Raw genomic sequence first — 19,735 nt, forward strand, 5'->3', positions numbered from 1 at the left:
CATCAAACGAATTCCGATTGGGACGAAATTTTGACAGCAGCTTCACAACACGTGGGGCTAACTTCTGAACGGTCAGAATTTCTATTCGAGCTCTGTAGGTGCTGTTTCAGCTGATTTTGTGAACCACCCGGTGTGGGTGACGAATTTAGTATTTGGGTGATCCAAGAGAGTGTTTCTCTTGAGTTTGGTGATCCAAGGGTTTACCCTTGATGAAAGACATTGTATAACCTTCATTCATAGTGGATCGTTGATTCGGAGTTGGTCCCGTGGTTTTTCCCCACATCGGGGTTTTCCACGTAAAATTATTGGTGTTCTTTTACTTTACTGCTTGTTGGTTGATTTGATTAGTTCCTATCTCGATTACACTAGAAGGGGAGGAAGATTAATCGCTGCGTTATTGTTTGGTTGAGTACATCCCTTCCCAACAAAATCTTTCACCCATTGAGCAATCTTTCTCTTGAAACGGAAAATAGCATCAACTTAAATTAAGAATGTACGTCTGGAATGGCAGGTGCCTTTCAACAAGACCTCAGCATCTGTCCTATTGAGCCGGCTGGCATCCCGAAAATGGTTATTCTGGGTCGACGTATGGAGGCTTGTCCAACTTATTTCACAGCAGTAACGTATTATGTGACCAACAAATTCATGCAGGAAAAAAAAACTAATATGATAGAAAAATATACAACATGCATACGCTATAGATAAGAAATTGTAATGGAAATAGTTATCAATCAATTTAAATTTAAAATACGTAAGAGCAAACCGGTCGTGAAAGAAATCGGTCGAGATAAAGTGTAGGAAGAAATAAGAGTAGAGTGGAAAAGGAATTTTCTCTTCTTCTATTTAAAGAATATATTGAGTACACGGAATTTACGAGATCATTTCACATTTTGAAAAAAGCTTTTAGATCTTTAAAAGAATTTCTAATTTTTCAGAAAAAAAATCTTTGAATTATATTCCTAAGCACAAATAATGCAGACGCATATCTAAAATTCGTTAAACCGATACGTGTAATATCTGACAAAATTCATTTAGCTTAAATTGGTAGAGACATGCATCTATTTTTTAAATTTATTGGATTTTTCAGTTGATATATCACGTAACGAAGAGCTAAAAAATTTTATATTTTGAGTTGTCTGCGCAATTAGGTTTGATAATTCTGGCTTTTATGTATTGTAATAATTGATTGATTTGCGTGTCGTATCAAGTTCGCCTACTTTGTTATTTTTGGGAGAATATGCCATAATTTTTAGGAATATCTACTGAAATTATCCATGCATGTATCAAATCCCATCCCCCCATGAAATACTACCCCAAATTCAATTATGTATTAATTAATTAAATAAGAACAGAAACAGGCCAAACCGACCACGAGCCAAACTCCCCCAACAAACTAACCAAACCCCCGAAAACAGTTAAGTGACCATCCTTAGGCAAAAATCAGCGGGAACAGAGGGACACGTGTCGGCCACGCACGGCAAGGATGAGGTTTGCTTTAACGTGTGGTCATCACACTCTACTCCTTTCCGGACTCTCCTTCCATCGCCATCGCCATCCCTCCGTTCGTTCTCCCTTCTCCTTCTCCTTCTTCCTCCTGTCTTTCCCTTTGCTTGCACATCATATCTTCCTTCGCGCACACTGCAAGAAAATATCCCACAAAACCCAATCAGCAAATTTGCTCCAATTTATCTGTTTAATTGAATTTTCACGTGCTGGCGGAGTCATAAATAATCCCGACAAAGCTAAAAGTTCGAGCTTTACATGAATCATTCCCAACTCTCTGCTCCCAATTTCTCGGAGGATTAGCAATGGCCACTGTGTCGACTAAGCTCCACATATACGCACCTCAGAGCTTCGACTGCAGTGCCCAGTTGAGAGATTTCCCCAGGACCCGGCTGGGTTTCCGGCGCCGCTGGTTCCCGGTGCGGCACCGGTGTCGGTCGTTTAAGGGCAAGGAGGAAGGAGACAGGGAGGTCGAGAGTTCGAGAAAGTTTGATGATTTCGAGGAGGACGAGGTGAAATTGTTGAAGGGTCGTGAGAGAGGTGGGATATTGGACCAGCTGAGGTCCGCTGTTCTGGCTTGCTCGAGAGCGGATGATGTGTTCAAGGCTTCAATAGTGAAGATTGAGGAAGTGTTTTCCTCTGTGAGTTTCTCTGCGCTTGGTTTGGCTCTTTGCCCTTCTTGTTTGCAAGGCTTGCAATTTCTTGAAGGTCACTGTTTTGAATAATTTCAAATTAGGACTGTGATTGGTAAATTCTCGAGATTGTCCTGCAGTTATAAATAATTTTGTGGTGTGCAATTTTAGAGGTACTCATTGTTTATCCTCCTTCTAGAGTAGGAATATTTCCCAACCAAGGTATAGAAAAAGAAAATCAGATATCTATAGTAGTTATAGCTTGACAGTCACTGAAAACCCTTTTACAAGATAGCCGGATCTCGGTGGACATCCGAGCTTGGTAATGTATTTATTTGGCCATTATGGAATCGCCCTACAAGATGAGACCGGTTCTTTAGGAAAATGATGTTACTTTGTGATATTCACTGTGTGGATAGAAGAATGATCAGTTTCCACATGAACAAACCTATAGGATTTTTTAGATGGGTTATCACAGACACAGTCTATCTTCAGTGCTTGGAATCTCCCATGTATGTAAGATGTTGTAGTGATACTAGCCCCTGATTGGCCAGCTCAAGCTTCTGGATGGATTGGCTGTGGCTCTTTATTAGTATGGAGTTACTGCTCTCAAATCTCGGTTGTGCTTCTTACATGTAAAAGTTTGCTCTTTTGCTAAAACACTCTCTCTCTCTCCCTTTCTCAGATTGCCGTTCAAGTGGGAAGATACATCGTGACAATGATGGGCACGGGAGTAATCCTTGCGGTCGGGTTTCAGCTTTCAGGTCAGCACAAATACACTTTACCTCGAGAAACCTGTCGATAACTGGCAGTTATTATAACTGAGGAGATGTTCCTTATAGGACATAAACATAGTTAATCAAATGTCCTTGTTAAGAAACGAGAATTGTGTGCGTATCTTATGAAGGCGGAGACCCCCAGATGAATGAACTGATCTGGTACAGCTGGCTCGGAGGAATTATTATCGGAACGATGATTGGTGCTAACATGGTCTTAGATGAACATTGTCGAGCAGGCCCTCGTAATGTTGTCATCACAGGGAGGTACAATCTCTCCCTTGTACTTGGCTTCACCGATCATTTCTATAACTATCGATGTGCAAGATCCTTCTCCATTAGTTGATAAAAATGCATTAAATAGCCATTAATTAGTGCAAGTTCCTAATACGCATCGTGCATTCTTAAGTCCTAACTTCAATTTAATAATGTGTCCAGCATAAACTATGCAAGATGTGCATAGTATATGCATGATAGGAAAATCCTTGCTATATTATGTTTGTATATCTTTTCTTCTTATTGCATTTAACTGTGTGATGCAGTACGAGAGGACTTGGAAAGGCTCTTGCACGCGAATTTCTTCTTTCCGGTGATCATGTGGTCATTGCTTCTCGAAGGTGATTCTCCTGAGGATGTTGTATATAGTGATAATTTATTCTGTAAATTCTAACAGCTTTTCTTTCATGACTTCAGTCCTGAGTCTGTGGATTTGACTGTCAAAGAGCTCGAAGAGAATCTTCAGGAAGGGAAACTTGCTGCAAGTGGCTCATCCAGGACAGGTTTGGCGCATGCAAAAGTGGTGGGAATCCCATGCGATGTTAGTGAGCCTGATGATGTACGAAAGCTGGCAAATTTTGCTGTTAGGGAACTCGGTTCAATAGATATATGGGTGAGTGTTCACTTCTTAGTTTCTCCATCAAGCTACATGTGGCTTCTTCTGCAGAGATTATGGTTTCTGGTGGTCTGAGATGATTTAAGGTCGAAAACTCGTACAAGTTTTAAATTTTTCTCCAGTTTTCCCCTACAATATCATTCACTGTCTTCTTGACCAAGCGTGTTTATTTATCACCAAAGAAAAACTAATTATTGAGCACTCCCGGCACAAAGCATGCCTGTCTACCCTACAAACAACAGATTGACTTGTGAAGAAACAGTTACAGCAATTATGATGTTCATTGCATATATTAATAGGGATTAGCCTAGTAAATGATGTAGAGTGCCCGGAATTTGTAATAACTTTCCTTGGGCGGACATGAGTCCATGACAAAGGATTATTATTCGTTTCATGTTGTGTCCACCGCTATGCTCAATACCACATAACAAGATCTCGAAGATCTGATACTATATATGTATTTCCAGTTGATGTGCAAAGTCTAATCACTTTTATCAAATGTTTGTTTAACAGATAAATAATGCTGGCATCAATAAAGGATTTCGACCATTGCTGCAATTCACTGATGAAGAGATCAAACAGGTAATGTTATTGACTTGTCTTTTTTTGCAGAGTGGTGTACAAATTATCTGGAACGGTAGCCAATTGCACTTTAGCAGTTTCTTCTTGATTTACCCTAGTTGCACTCTCAACTAAGAAAATACCTAACTTGGACAAGGCTAAAAAGACTTCTTCTAGACCAGGTCGATCTCAAACTGTGTAGCCAATTGCACTTTAGCAGTTTCTTCTTGATTTACCTTAGTTGCACTCTCAACGAAGAAAATCCCTAACTTGGACAAGGCTAAAAAGACTTCTTCTAGACCAGGTCGATCTCAAACTGTCTGATTATTCATCATGGGTCCACCAGAGTATATGGTTGCTATTGACAGTGTAAAAAGATCAACATTCATATTGACATAGTCCATCATATTACAGCTAATCTAATGGAATTAGCTTTTCAATATTATGTTTTTTTCAGATCGTCTCGACAAATTTAGTTGGGTCGGTTCTCTGTACGCGTGAAGCCATGCACGTCATGAGGAATCAGCCTCAGGGGGGACACATCTTCAACATGGATGGAGCAGGGTCAGGAGGGTCAAGTACTCCGTTGACTGCAGTGTAAGTTCGAGAATTACGGTAGTGAGCCCTTGAGGTGAGATGATGCCTCTTTCATTTTAAATTTTTGGATTTTTTAGTTATGAGATTTTGTTATATTTTGTGTTTGTAGATATGGGTCAACAAAGTGCGGTCTTAGGCAGCTTCAGGGATCATTGTTGAAGGAATGCAAGAAATCTAAAGTCGGGGTGCACACAGCATCTCCTGGGATGGTTCTCACGGACTTGCTTCTGAGGTGGAACAAATGCCTCTTGATCTTTCTTTCACTTTTAGGCCCATTTGATCATGGAGAGTCTTTACTTTCGTCTCTTTTTTCAGTTTCGGCCGCTTCTTGATAAATGATGTGAGGCGGGAATTTACTTGCTGTTTGCTTTCTTAGTAACCGAAAGAGGCGGTTATATTCTAAACAATTTTTCCTGTTCATGAAAACAGAAAACTGGAAAAGTTTGTCATAACTTCATAACGTACTGACCCTGCACAACTCTCTAAGGCGGTTTCATTAACTCTCTTGCTCTCTGGATCAATTATTTAACATGATATCTCAGTCAGCTGTTTACTTGTTGCAGTGGCTCGACTATCAAGAACAAGCAGATGTTTAACATTATCTGTGAATTGCCTGAGACAGTTGCCAGAAGTCTAGTTCCTCGGATGCGGGTTGTGAAGGGTTCAGGGAAAGCCATCAATTATCTTACTCCTCCGAGAATATTACTTGCTCTAGTCACTGCATGGCTGAGAAGAGGCCGCTGGTTTGATGATCAGGTAATATCAACTTAATTATCAAGTGTGTTCAATGATGGATTTCCTGAAAAACCAGTAGGAAGATGCAACTAATCATGCAGATCAGCAGGAAGTGAAAATTTCGATCTGGATTCTTGTCTCTTTCTTCTTCTTCTTGTTTTTTTTTTAAAAAAAAAACTCAATGAAACTGCAGGGGAGAGCCCTCTATGCAGCTGAGGCTGACCGGATCCGAAACTGGGCGGAGAACCGAACGCGGTTTTCCTTCACGGACGCGATGGAAATGTATGCAGAGAACACCTGGGTGTCTGTCTTCTCACTCTCTGTTGTCTGCGCCTTCATCATTCTCTCAAGCACTGGTGGAAACTCATTCCCAGGCACTTGAGTTCTGTACGGTCCCTGCAGCAGCAATTCCAGAAGCAGTTCAGCTCACACAGAATCCGTAATAAGATCCTCCATTAAAAGGCCAGTGAAAAGGTCAGAACTGGTATCTGCCATTCCATTTTTTTTCAAATGAATTGCAGATCCAGAGATCACAAGGATAAAGCAGGTTATTCATTAGTGTTGGGTCTTGACCTATACAAGAGCCTCTGCATCAATCTTGCTGTAGGTTCTTCTGTATACCGAAAATGAACTATTCCGGGGCATTCGCTGCATTATTTGTAACTTTTAGCCTGTACATGTACTGCCTGATCTGATTCAGATATATAGTTCAGTGGTTTTAGAAATCCCAGTTTTAGCTCTCTTATTTTACCTGGGCATTCTCCAGATCTTCGATGTGCTCGATTCTTGTTTGTTCGTTCTCTCTTCTCTTTGTACGAGGAAACCTAAACCAATGAAATAGTTTGAGAAAGTGGTTCTCTTGTCGGCTGCTGCCATCGGGTTCGACATGGAGATCTCCAAAACCTATTCGGGAAAGTTTATATTAAGCGAGAAGTTATTAGGTAATCCTACCTCGTTATATGACGTGAGGAAGCACTAATCAAATTGCATGAAATTAGAGGCTTGGTGCTAATCACTCGGATAATTGTTATAATTATTCTTTATTAAAGAATTCGTATTGATTCTTTCTCACCACGTCATTTGAGGTATGATATCTAAAATTTTCCCGTATTAAGCACAGATGGATGGGCTCAATCCCATGATCCCCATCAAGAGGAAATGGGCATATTTGCAAAAGGGGCGGAAGTTTCGGGATAATAATGAGATTCCCGTATGCGTGTGTTGCCAAATTTGGATTTCCAAAACATCGGGTAACTACCTGAGCCCTGATGACAGAAGGAATATCTTACAATAAATAAGGCATTTTTCGCTTTTTTTTGTTATTTTTTGTTTCCTTATTTTCTTTCGTCAATCAATAATGGCAGAAAATGGCGGAATATTTGACTCGCCGAGTCGAATGTCATGCCGTCGATTATGAGGAAAGGGACGTAATGATACCACTGCCATGTGACCTCTCATGGTCCCCCCACATATGCATATCATTCTTTCTTTGGGATAGGGCCGGCCCATAAATCTCGAACGGGATTAAATAGATTAATACGAAAGGAAAAATACGTAGGAAACTCATAAATGAGAGTTTAGAATCTCTGCATAGTTAACTCGAGGCGAGGTTGGCGAATACGATGTCGACTATATTGAAATTCCCTCTCTCTTATTAAAAAAAAATCTCGCATTTGAATTCCATTCTATACCTCCGTGACTCTTATTTTTTTAAGTAAGCAAAAATATATAAATCGAGAAATAAAAAGAGTTTTCAAAGCTTTTAGTGAAAACTGAGGAACTATGTGCACGCGCTCACTAGGGTATCAACTTACTATCTTTATTATGCAAGTAATGTCCAAGACTTGTGAATTATTTGGTATAGTTACATTCTCATGTGACACGATGAAGTACTGATAAAAACTAGTGAATATACGCGTGCGTTGCACGTGAAAAGGTTCTCGATTCAGTAGTAAGATATAATAATTATATGCTGGAAAATATATAAAAAAAGATTAAATTTCATCCAAAAATATATAATTAATTAATAACATCACCAATAATCTTGTTGGTTGATTTGAAGATACCAAATCAATGAATATGAACTACTTAGTATCATTAATGTATATTGATATTTTTTTATTTAGATATAACGTAATTTATAATTTCAATAATTATAAATAATTAATTCAATTTTTTACCAGAATTAAGTCAATTTACCTTTTAAAAATTAAGGTTAATATAAGAAGTCAATGTATCATCTTTTAATATTGCACATTTTCAAACTATTATATATTTATTGAAATTTTGAAGTAGTTAATTGGAACAAAGAAAGAGAAGAATTTCAATTCTGATGTTTAATAAAAATGAATTGCAATAAATACTCATTTTAATTACATTAGTAAGTTAATATTACACATATAATAAACTTTAAAATACGCAAAAATAAAACGTAAGCAATAATTAATTAATATAAAAAGCCTAAGTCGAATGCAGGATTGAAATCATGATAATCAATAGCAAAAAGAGTGAATACTATTAAAGGAAAATGAGAGAAAAACATAATATAAAAAAAAAGATTGTCTAATTGCTTATAGTTCTAATTCTTTGTAAAAAAAACCTCAAAAGTAATGAATAATTATTGCTAATCTTCTTTTATATGTGAATAACATATAATTTCAGTTTGTTCTCAATTTTCATTTAGAATAGAAACCAAAAAAATAAAAACATTCAAAATATTTTCTCTTTCAAACCAAGATGTTTATTTTTGTATAAACGGGACATAATATTTGTTAATATCTTAATAAAGCCTTTCCAGTATTTTGAATTTTTATGTTTTAAAAGTTAAACCTAAAATCTGTAAATTTAAAAAAATTAGAACAATTGTATATATACACATAAAGAGCAAACTTACGGGATTGAAAAACAAAAGAGAAAAGCAGATTGGGCTGGTGGTGGTTCGTCGACGGGCACCACTGCCCCTAGCGAGGTCGTCAGCGGGTGTGGTTGCTATCCAAAGGCCCCAGCTTCTCAATTTCCTGGTTTTCATGAAAATATGATCAAGAGTAGGGAGAAAAAATTAGAAAGAAAATGCTAAAAGTTAATCAAATAATATCTCCAAACAGATAGGAAAATCTATGATATCATAACAAGAGTAAAATTTATGAATAACGATAGATAAAGAATTATTCGAGAATTATACATAAATATTATATTTTAAAGATTCATAAATAATCTAATTTTATAAGAGATGACGTACCTTTTGAAATATAAGCACACGACCATTGTGATTTTCAGACAACACCATTGGGAATTTTTTGAGACTTCACCATGAAACTATCGAGGAGAAAAGAAGGGAGAATGGAGTTCAAATGGTTTTTCATATATCTAGTTGAAAACTAAAAAGTATATATAGCAGAAATAAATGCAATTCTTTAAATATTCATATCCTTTTAGTAATTACATTATTTCACCGGAAAATTATTTCACCAATATGAAATAGTATTTGATGATTAAATTTATTTATACTAATTTAACTATCAAATATACCTTTTTATTAAATTATAACTTTCTCTTTATTTTTCCAATCGAATCTTTATAGTTTTTTATTATACTAAAGAAGATATAATTTTCTAATAAAAATAAAAAATTAAGTGATGTATGAATTTCCTTTAACCCTATGGGATGCAAGAGTCTCTTGAAATGTTATTTGAAAAGTTGTTTCCTATATTATTTGAATGAAGGAACGTTTACCAAAAGGTACAATGATTTCAGGAATTATTTTAGTTTTGTTAATTATGTAAAGGGGAAAATTTGTATTGTCATTATTTAAGAAATGGAAAAATATGAAGAATAGTTGGAGAAACACCTCATACTTTTATTTTTGCCATTAAAAGCGAGAAAGGGTCCAAGAAACAAAGATTGTGCGAAATCGTTGGGCAACAAACATATGATACATCAAAGTTTTGAAATTATAAAGCGATATTAAAAACAGTATGACCAACGCATCTATAATAGTGGCTAACTCTGAAATGGATGTAAGAGGAAAAAAATGTCAAAAATTAATGAAAAGAGAAAAAACTTGAATATAAGAATTATGAAAATATACGATCAAAAGTAATGAATCTAAATTGGTGCAACAAAAAGTCACGAAGGTACAAGAGTAAATAATGAAAATTGGAGAAACTTCTTGTACTTTATATATAATATAGATTATAACAAATAAAAACTAAACTTGTTAGTACATCGTGGTCATTTATTAAGAGTTGCTCACGAACTGAAATTCAAAAAAGTTCTAATCTTGTTTTTCTTATAATAAAAAAAGTAAAGGCAGAAAAATAGTAAAGGAATTCTTTTCTTTTTCCAGTAAAAGTGGATCTTTGTAATAAAAATATATAATGTGATATTTAGGAACTTGTTTCCGAGAAAAAGCAGATAAAAGAAAAGATATAGAAGTTAATTTTTGTTTCCAGATCCATCGGAGATTTATCTGATCTGAAAAAGTGCCACGCAAAAATCTGATATGAAAAAGGAAAAGAAGAAGATCAATTCTGCTGTCTCTGATTTTTCACTTTTCTTTTTTCTTTTTCTTTTGGATTGGGAAAATTCTGACTTGGCCTCTTAAGTCTCAAGTGACAAATTTCCCAGGTCAACAGCCTGCTGCCTCCCCTCACACGTTTGAAGTATATTATATATATATTTATTTATTTAACAAAAAAACGTTTTGTAATACAGCTCACCTTGTCGTTTTCAACATTTATATTTAGATATAATGTATCGTATATCTTATAAAAATACAAAAATTCACCGATTTTCAATTTTATAATCGGGATAATTGGGCTTTTGCTATATGTAATTTATCCGTTAGAAAATAACTGATGGTGGTTCAAGCAGGTTTGATATTTGTTCTTTTTAAATAATATCTCGAGTTCAAATATTTTGATGAATAAAATCTTTGATTAGGATAATATTTCTTTTTAATGAGCCAGTCCGGTTTGAATTAAATTAGTTAGGGCTCATTAGTCTTTCAAATATCACGATTCATCGAAAAAAATTCGCCGGTGAGTTTCTAATAAGGGAAAAACAAATCCCCCAATAAAAAAAGTGTTCCTAATAAATCAATTGATTAAAGGTTTTTCCTTACTATGGAAAGAAGAACCTTCCGAAGATTGATCATGCAAGCATGTTATTATATAGATGACAAAGAAAAAGTAAATGCATATTTTTATTCTTTTATTACTATAAAAGTTTTTAAATAATCTCACTCCGTATTAATATTAATCATATGAAGTGATGGAAAAGAATTAATAAAATTATAAAGGATAATTACGCAAATTGTTCACATATTCACTGCTTGATATAATCTAATTGAGATTTTCTCACTTCAAGAGTCAGAGATGAGACTGCCTGAAAATTTCTTTTTATATGACTTGTTAACATTTGTATATAGGCAGAAGCATTAAGTTTCTTATTCAAAACAAAATTGATCGGGCAATAGTTGGCCGGCTAGCTAGTGGCCCATATTGTTTATAACGGTCGACTTTTGACCCAGAACAAATTATCTCCTCGATTTCTTTGATTTTTTTTAAAGTCAATTTAGCTATTTGGATAATTAATTTCACTTTGAGACAGAAGCAGCCTCATGCCGAAGAAAGTTGAAACAGTCCTCAAAAAAGACATCGTGAAATGTATAGAGCATCTGAATTTCATCCTATAAATTAATATTAATATTAATTAGGACTTCCATAGGAATTATATATATATATATATATATATATTATGGGATAAATTGAAGGGTTCATAGTACTCTTAACGGTACGAAAGAGATAGAATTAGATAGAATAATATGGAATTTTCTAATTTATATCCTAAGGTCATAAGATAAAATCAAGTACTATGATGAATATGTTTATCTCAATTCGAAAATAAATGTAATTCTTGCCCTTAATTGGTAAAAAAAAATTGATGAGTGCAGTTAGCAAATTGACTTTATTTAATAGATATTAGGATAGGAAAATACTGATCATACAGACGTGATCACCTAAAATATATCTTGGAGAAGCAAATAATTACGAACTAAATCCACTAGAAGCATGATGAGGCGAGTGACAAAAGGAAGGTGTAGCGACTGATTACCCAACTAATATTCATGCATGAAATTTACCGAAACGTGCGAGGGAAAAGGAATCGAAGTATAAAGCTAACAATCACTTTTTGTAGTCGCGTATAGCTACAACCCTTATGGTTAGATTCAACTCGAGATGAGGTATTGTTTTACTACTAGTTTGAAATTTTTGTTTCAACTAAAAAAGCTAAGATGTTGAGAGATTAGCTCTTTCGATTGATATATATGTATGTCAGGAAAGGCGTCCTTGTCCTAATTAAGTAGGTTTCTCTTTTATTTATTTATTTTGATGAATTGTTTCCCTTTTCCTAGGAGCATAGAAAGGGTTCTCCCTTCTCTTAATAATGGAGGAAAAACAAAAGCAAAACACAGCAATTAAATAAAAAAAAAGGGGGAAAACAAACAAACAAACAATTAGAAAACAAAGTGAAATAATAAAAATGTTTACCTAACCCTTCACCTTATTCAATATTTATTGGCAAATTGCATTATCCTCATATACTAGCATTTTGGGATAAATTTGATTAATAATTGAAGGTTGTAATACCCTCAAAGAACAATTTACATTATGATAACCTAAAAAAAAAAAGAGTAAAGAAAGGTAGGAAATTCTATAATTAATTGAATTGCTTCACAAGGACTCAAATTCACCATTTTTCTCTTTTCCAGGCTTAAATGTTGTACAAGTATATGCATGCTTTAGATTAAGGATAGGGAGTTAAGTCTAATTTCATTCTTAGTTATGAAGAAGTATTTAATGATTCATCTGACTTTAGAATCTAACCTAAGAACGAACATAATCATATATAAACCTCGACATATGTCAAGTTGTTCAGTATTTGTTTTATCCTCTTAGAAATATTATGAACCGAGTGATATATATATATACATATGTCTTGGTGTAGGACTATTATATACTGACCGTTAGACATATGCTTGGGCTTCGACCCCATATTTCAAAAAGAGACAAACTAGAAGACAATACATATGCAAATCATAAGAGTATTGCATCTTAAAGTCGGGATTCGTTTGTCACTACAAAACATCCACATCAAGAAGGAGGAACAAAAAAAGAAGAAGAAGAATCTCTAGAAGAACACAAGAAACGAAAATATCAAAGAAAATACTGAAATTCACTGAAGTGCCATTGGCCAAGACGATGAAAACGGATGGCGTGATTTGCTGAAATTGAAAGAGACGACTCTCACTTGGCAGTCACCCCTCGCGAGTAACTTTTGGAATTTAACTAAACAACCCAATGATCTATCAGAACTTTTTATCACTCATTACTTATTTTTTTCATAAGAAAGGAATACGTATCAATTTCGTTAGTCTCTTTTTATTTCGATTACAACGAAAAATTATGGACTTAGTAAAGAAATAAGAAAGAAAAAAAAAATGGACAAGAGAAATCTTCATTATATTATATTTATAGGCGAAAACGTGTATTATTGTATGGCATCTTTTTTTTCCACATGTTCGTCTGGTGAAGGTGGACTCTTTCTTTTTTACGTGTGTCTATTAATTTCCATTTAGCAGATTTATGATTTCCAAGCTAGCGCTTAATCTATGAGCTAGTACTTATTATTATGCTTAATAGTTAATTGAGTAAATTTTTGCTGCGATAGTATTATAAAACCTTTTCATATTCATAAACTGAATGCTATTAAAAAAAAGGATATAAGTCGCTTCGAAATATTCATCATGTACTCAAGTTGGCTGGAGTACCTCGCTAGAGGAGTGAAGAAACAGCGATTATATTGCAACATATAGATTGGTATACGTGGATATTTGGTTTAAAAAAAAAACAAGAAGAAGAAATGGGAATGGGATATGATGCAAACATCATACAAAATTGCTGCATTTTGCATGACGATTCCATTTCATTTCAATTTTCATCACCACCAAATATGCACTAATTTTTTTTTATTGTAACGATATTTGTCATTTTTATTTATCACGTCATTGTAAGATATGACTATTTAAGATTTATTTTACTAGCTTTAACTGGACTAACTTTATATAGCTGAAAACATTTATAGTTGCAGAATAACGTTATTAGTTGTATAATAATAACTTTGCCAAAAAAAAAGAAACACATATAGAACATTTTGAATAATTCTTCATCAATATAAGGTAATGAGAAAGAATTAATAAAAATAGTTTATTATACAAATTTGACCCATCACCGATGTGGTTATAACTCCATTCATTTGTTTTGTGTAATTTTATTAGTATTTACCCGTATCATATTGTTGAATGTAATTTTTTCGATTACAAGGGAGGTTCGTGATTCTAATATAATAAAATAGAAATCCTATAATTAATAGAGAGTACGAATAATTTAATTGAATATCAAACTAAAACCTCTTAATGATCGGACGAGATTTTATACTATTAACTACATTCTCTTTTTATTGTTGTTGAATGTAATTTACCAACTAGTTCTGGAATAAATATAAAAAAAATTGCCATGTCTCCCTCTACAGTACAGATGAGATGGAGATTTATCCATATCCGGATGTTTCCTTACATCCGCAGAGCTCTCTTATATTGTCATTACCAGAAAATACAAAATCCAATCATCCAGATAGCGCTTCCAAATAAATTTTAAAATTAGAAAATGACAAAAAAAAAATCAGGCCTCTACTAGTTACTGATCAGAGATTAAAAATAGCGGAGGTCTTACATGGCCTCGTGTCATGTGATGAGAGGATCACAACCGTTCATTTCGCATGAACTTTGCATTTCACTCAAAGGGCGGACTGCTGTGATATGGGGATTATTTAAGAGCATCCCTCATAATACTTGAAAAAGAAAAAAGGAAATAAATAAAAAATTATCGAAAAATCCCCGAAAACGAGTAGGAAGAGGGAACAGCCAGCCGGAGCTCTTACGCGGGTCCAATCGCGTGGGTCCCACCGACCACTTTTTGTCTACACTGCACCCAAAAAAAAAAAAAAGAACGACGACAACAAACCCTCCCCCTCTCTCTCTACCTCTGCTCCACCATTCATTCATTCATTCCCTTTCAATCACACTCTGCACATATTCGCCGATTCCTCGGAGAGATACAAAGGGAGCCGTTGCCGGGCCTTCACGCCGGCGGCTAACTGCTTCCCCGCACCTTCCGTTGTCGAGTCTGGGAATTCTCGGGGGTTTCGGGTTCTTTCTTTGTTTGCTGCTCCATTCTCACTGAAGTGGGTGGTGATCCCTGATTATCCAGCACTCGGCTATGTCTACTCCTTCTCCGGGAACCTCTCCGGCTCCGGCCTCGCCCCCTCCCCCGGCCAACGCCACCGCTCCTCCCCCAGCCACCCCTTCCGCGCCTCCTCCCGCCACCCCTTCAGCTCCCCCTCCATCTCCCCCCGCCGCGCCGCCCCCGGTGACCCCGTCCCCTCCTCCCCCGGCTACCCTGTCTCCTCCGCCCGCGACCCCTTCCGCTCCTCCACCGGCCACTCCGTCATCCCCGCCACCGCCGGTGACGCCCGGTTCTTCCCCTCCGCCCCCGGCTGTTTCCTCCCCTCCCCCGTCCACCACCCCGTCCCCTCCCCCTCCGACGTCCTCCAACTCTCCCCCATCGTCCACCTCGTCTCCACCGCCGCCGAGGACGCCCTCAACAACGCGGAGCCCACCACCGCCACCTTCTAGCTCGGGAGCCAAGAGTCCCCCGCCGCCGGCTGCGGCTTCATCGCCGTCAGGCAGCACAGTGTCGACTGGCCTCGTGGTGGGAATCGCTATCGGCGGGGTGGTGGTGTTGGCGGTGCTGACTCTGCTGTTCATATGCTGTAAGAAGAAACGGAGGAGAGATCCCGACAGCGGTTATTACGCTCCGCCGCCGCCGCCTCACGGTCCTAAAGGTGAGGCCTTTCTGGTGTTTCTTCTCCCTGCTCAAACAATTCTGAGGTCTCAGTAGAAAACCGAAACCACATTCTGGAAAACTGGAAATTCTGAAAAACAGTTTTCCTAACTCTTCTGACGGCCTGTTTTCTGGCAACTTTCCAGCCGATCCTTATGGCGGGCCGCCGCAGTACTGGCAGCAAAACGCTCCTCCGCCCGCTGATCACATGGTGGCGATGCCGCCGAAGCTCACTCCTCCGCCAGGCCATAACCCCAATTCCCTCCCTCACCCGCCTCCACCGCCACCTTACATGAGCAGCAGCGGCGGCTCTGCTGGCTCCGGTAATTATTCAGGCTCGGACAACCCCTACCCTTCGCCTTCCCCACGCATGGCTCTGGGTTTCTCCAAGAGCGCATTCACATACGAGGAGCTGAGAATGGCCACTGATGGGTTCTCGGATGCAAACCTTCTTGGGCAAGGCGGGTTCGGGTTTGTCCACAGAGGAGTCCTTCCGAATGGGAAAGAGGTTGCAGTGAAGCAACTCAAGGCTGGGAGCGGGCAGGGAGAGCGGGAATTCCAGGCCGAGGTTGAAATCATTAGCCGAGTCCATCACAAGCATCTGGTGTCCTTGGTCGGGTACTGCATCACCGGTGCCCAGAGGCTGCTTGTCTACGAATTCGTCCCAAACAACACCCTTGAGTTCCACTTACATGGTAAGAACTAATGTCAATTCGTGATTGGCATCTTAAGGCGTCCAGAAAATCCGCCACTGATGCTTGGAAAGCCTGTAATGTTATTGCTTGACGTCGAAAAATAGTTTATTTCGAGGATTTTAGTGATAGATGGAGTTAATGTGGTGCAGGGAAGGGTAGACCGACCATGGATTGGCCCACGAGAGTGAAGATTGCTTTAGGATCCGCAAAAGGACTTGCCTATCTTCACGAGGATTGTGAGTACTCTTAGCAATTGCTTTTTGCGCTTCATTGTTAAATGGACAAGTAACTGTCAACAGATTTCAGAACTAGTGCTGTGATTGACTGAAGATTGATATCCTGGTATTGCAGGTCACCCGAAGATTATTCATCGTGATATCAAGGCATCTAATATTCTGTTGGATTTCAAATTTGAGGCCAAGGTAAGTTTATTAAATTTGTTGGCTGTTGGAGCTAGTTTTGTATTGTTATTATATAGTTTTTGATTGTTCCAATTTCAATAATCTCATGGACAGCAGATTTGAATCTCTCTGAAAATGCTTGCAGGTTGCTGATTTTGGACTGGCAAAGTTATCTTCAGATGTTAATACTCATATCTCGACCCGAGTCATGGGAACATTCGGGTAAAGATTATGCACGGCATTCTCACTCGTGATTTGTGTGGTTACTAGTATATGGGGTATACGGTTATGTACCCATAAATGATAATACGCGATATGGTTTTTGGGTGCTCAATTTCATCCTTGCCATGTTTGCAGATATCTTGCTCCAGAGTATGCCTCAAGTGGGAAACTCACCGATAAATCAGATGTTTTCTCATTTGGTGTTATGTTGTTGGAGTTGATCACTGGGCGCAGACCTGTGGACACCACAAACACTTACATGGATGACAGTTTGGTCGATTGGGTGAGTGATGGGAACTTCTTAGCCATTCGGGATTCACTTTTTAGAAAGCAAAGCTCACTTATCTTCATTCAGTTTTGGAGAAGTAGGAAATTATTTTCGAGCATCACATTGTCTTGTCTTGAAAAACTAGGATGATGAGGGGAAAAACGTGTTTGATTGCACTTTGTATTTATGATCCAATGTGTTTGTTTCTAACTACAAATATGTTGTGCACTTCAGGCAAGACCCCAACTGACACGAGCTTTGGAAGATGGGAACTTTGACTCCCTAGTTGACTTTAAGCTGCAGAATAACTACAGCCACGAGGAGATGGCTCGTATGGTTGCTTGTGCTGCTGCCTGTGTTCGCCATTCAGCCCGTCGCCGGCCACGAATGAGCCAGGTAATACCTTGGTAGTTCAAAACTGAGTCTCTTCTAATTCTTAGAGGCTGGAAACATAATATAGATGCATCGAAGACATTTTATAGTTCAGAAACTCTCGTGCAATGAATAATCTGAAGGAGTCTCCGATCCAGATCGTATTAAAAGTTCTAAGTCTCTTGATTTTCCTCATATAAGAGGACAACTGAAATACAAATTTCAAAATGCTTCTTCCCATTTTGCTGGAACCAAATACATATATCAGTTACTGGGTCAAAAATCATGATGATGTGAGATGATGTTTAATTAAGTAAACATGAGCAGGTTGTTCGTGCTTTGGAGGGAGATGCTTCCCTCTCAGACCTCAACGAAGGGATCCGACCGGGGCACAGCAATATCTACAGCTCCCACGGAAGCTCAGACTATGACACAAGCCAGTACAATGAGGACCTCAAGAAGTTCCGCAAAATGGCTTTCGCGAGTCAGGAATACGGAAGCAGCGAGTACAGCGAGCCCACAAGTGAATACGGAGTGCACCCTTCGGGCTCGAGCGCCGAGAACACCCGAGAAATGGAGATGGGAAGAATGAAGAACAGCCGAGGTTTCAGCAGCGGATCTTGATGGGGACGTCTCACCTTCCCCGTGTCTCGTACTTTCCGGCCAGAAGAGTTGTAATATTTTTCAACAGGTGTAATATTTTTCAACCAACTAACACGGATTTTTTTTTTTAATTTCTTTTCTAATTCTCGTGGATGGCGGTGGAAATGTATTGCTCAGTGGTATTCGTATACAGCAAAAACAACAGATAAATCTTCTCATCGATTCTTTATTGTTAGTAGTAGTTTGATCCCTTTGACAATACTCAGTAGCTTTGATTGGCTTCGAAGTTGGGTCGTGTCGGTCGAGAAAGATGTAAATGCATTGCAATCTACTGCTACTGGAATTATTTCGAACGTCACTTATACTGCAACCCAGCAAATGTTCATTCTCGACCCTTTCATTTACCGCAGCTCAACTGTCGGTCATGCAAGCCATTTTTCGATGATCGAGAGGACCCGATAATTGTTCGAACATTGCTAGCTAGGACCATTAATTTTGATGCTGCAAAACGCGAATGTGAACTGACTGTTTCAGAGTCAAAAGGAAAGTCAAATTCGGTGTTTCAAATTGGAATGGAATCATTGAGAGGGACATTGACATTGAGGTGGGTCGTAATATATCTCCAGAAGAAGAGAATAATGTGGACAGCTCACATCTCATGCGGGCATTTTTCCATTAACGCACGCTTCTTCAAGACTCTTTGGAAATTCAATCCCTCGACTTCTGTATTCTCGCAAAGTCTAATGTCCTTCTGGACCTTCCTAGCTTGTCCGCTTTTCCGAATTATGCCGGGATTATCGCGCATTTCACGATCACACGGAAAATACTCTCGGAAAGTTGCAGCAAAAGATGTCGTCATGTCCCCAAGTATATGGAAATTGGATCTTTAAGTACGTTTGCGCAAAAATTTCAAATTGATATTAAAACCTGTAGTATCGATCTGTTAAGATATCAATTTCTGTCTGTATATATATATATATTTTTTAATAGAAAGCAAGAAAAATCAAATGAGGGGAGCAAGTCATACTTTCAAAAATCTTAACTGGAACCCAACATATGTCTGAATAATTATTGCCGGACTCCTTATCTTATATCTAATAAATATACAAATAAAGAAAATCAAGTCTCACCCCTTTTTTATAATATATGTTCGTGAAGTTGGAGGGAGGTTAGTTCTATAAATATAAAGATTATTACTGACCCTTTCAAACCACCCAATTATTACCCACAATCATTGACTTTCAAAGTATAGGTTAGTCCATTCCCTTTATTTCTAATCCCTCATTACCAAACCTTATTATTTGGGGAAAATTATAGTACGTGTTTGGTATTTCATATCATCTGTATCTCATTCCTGTCAATTGCACTCACAGCATATGCTTATCTTGGTTATTGTAACTAATTGTCTTTCTTTCTGTAGGCGTCTTCTTGCTTACTTGATATATGATCATAGAAAAAATTGATGCATCCTTCTCGTAGAACACATTACTTGTCGTATAGAGATAGCAGACACAAG

At 37.7% G+C, this 19,735-nt stretch overlaps 2 protein-coding genes across 2 annotated transcripts; both read left to right on the plus strand.

Moving 5' to 3' along the window:
- The first annotated feature begins 1,538 nt into the window (after positions 1 to 1,538).
- LOC116196550 (probable chlorophyll(ide) b reductase NYC1, chloroplastic) lies at positions 1,539 to 6,450 on the plus strand. The gene is made up of 10 exons (XM_031526328.1): positions 1,539 to 2,144; positions 2,821 to 2,899; positions 3,043 to 3,178; positions 3,454 to 3,528; positions 3,605 to 3,800; positions 4,317 to 4,385; positions 4,822 to 4,961; positions 5,071 to 5,193; positions 5,525 to 5,717; positions 5,890 to 6,450. Exons 1-10 carry the CDS (start codon positions 1,809 to 1,811, stop codon positions 6,076 to 6,078), a joined length of 1,536 nt encoding a protein of 511 aa, XP_031382188.1. The 5' UTR covers positions 1,539 to 1,808; the 3' UTR covers positions 6,079 to 6,450.
- An 8,334-nt stretch (positions 6,451 to 14,784) lies between these two features.
- Positions 14,785 to 18,556, plus strand: LOC116196937 (proline-rich receptor-like protein kinase PERK1). Its single transcript, XM_031526898.1, has 8 exons — positions 14,785 to 15,659; positions 15,805 to 16,353; positions 16,503 to 16,589; positions 16,705 to 16,775; positions 16,900 to 16,976; positions 17,112 to 17,259; positions 17,479 to 17,640; positions 17,944 to 18,556. Exons 1-8 carry the CDS (start codon positions 15,035 to 15,037, stop codon positions 18,238 to 18,240), a joined length of 2,016 nt encoding a protein of 671 aa, XP_031382758.1. The 5' UTR covers positions 14,785 to 15,034; the 3' UTR covers positions 18,241 to 18,556.
- Positions 18,557 to 19,735: the final 1,179 nt, after the last annotated feature.

Source organism: Punica granatum, chromosome 2 (assembly GCF_007655135.1).
Source record: "Punica granatum isolate Tunisia-2019 chromosome 2, ASM765513v2, whole genome shotgun sequence".
Lineage (NCBI taxonomy): Eukaryota > Viridiplantae > Streptophyta > Magnoliopsida > Myrtales > Lythraceae > Punica > Punica granatum.

Coding starts and splice junctions, on each gene's coding strand:
- LOC116196937 (XM_031526898.1), top strand. CDS start 15,035: ATGTCTACTCCTTCTCCGGGAACCTCTCCGGCTCCGGCCTCGCCCCCT. Junction 16,977..17,111: donor CGAGTCATGGGAACATTCGG/GTAAAGATTATG, acceptor CCATGTTTGCAG/ATATCTTGCTCCAGAGTATG. Junction 17,641..17,943: donor GCCGGCCACGAATGAGCCAG/GTAATACCTTGG, acceptor AAACATGAGCAG/GTTGTTCGTGCTTTGGAGGG.
- LOC116196550 (XM_031526328.1), top strand. CDS start 1,809: ATGGCCACTGTGTCGACTAAGCTCCACATATACGCACCTCAGAGCTTC. Junction 3,179..3,453: donor AATGTTGTCATCACAGGGAG/GTACAATCTCTC, acceptor TGTGTGATGCAG/TACGAGAGGACTTGGAAAGG. Junction 4,962..5,070: donor AGTACTCCGTTGACTGCAGT/GTAAGTTCGAGA, acceptor TTGTGTTTGTAG/ATATGGGTCAACAAAGTGCG.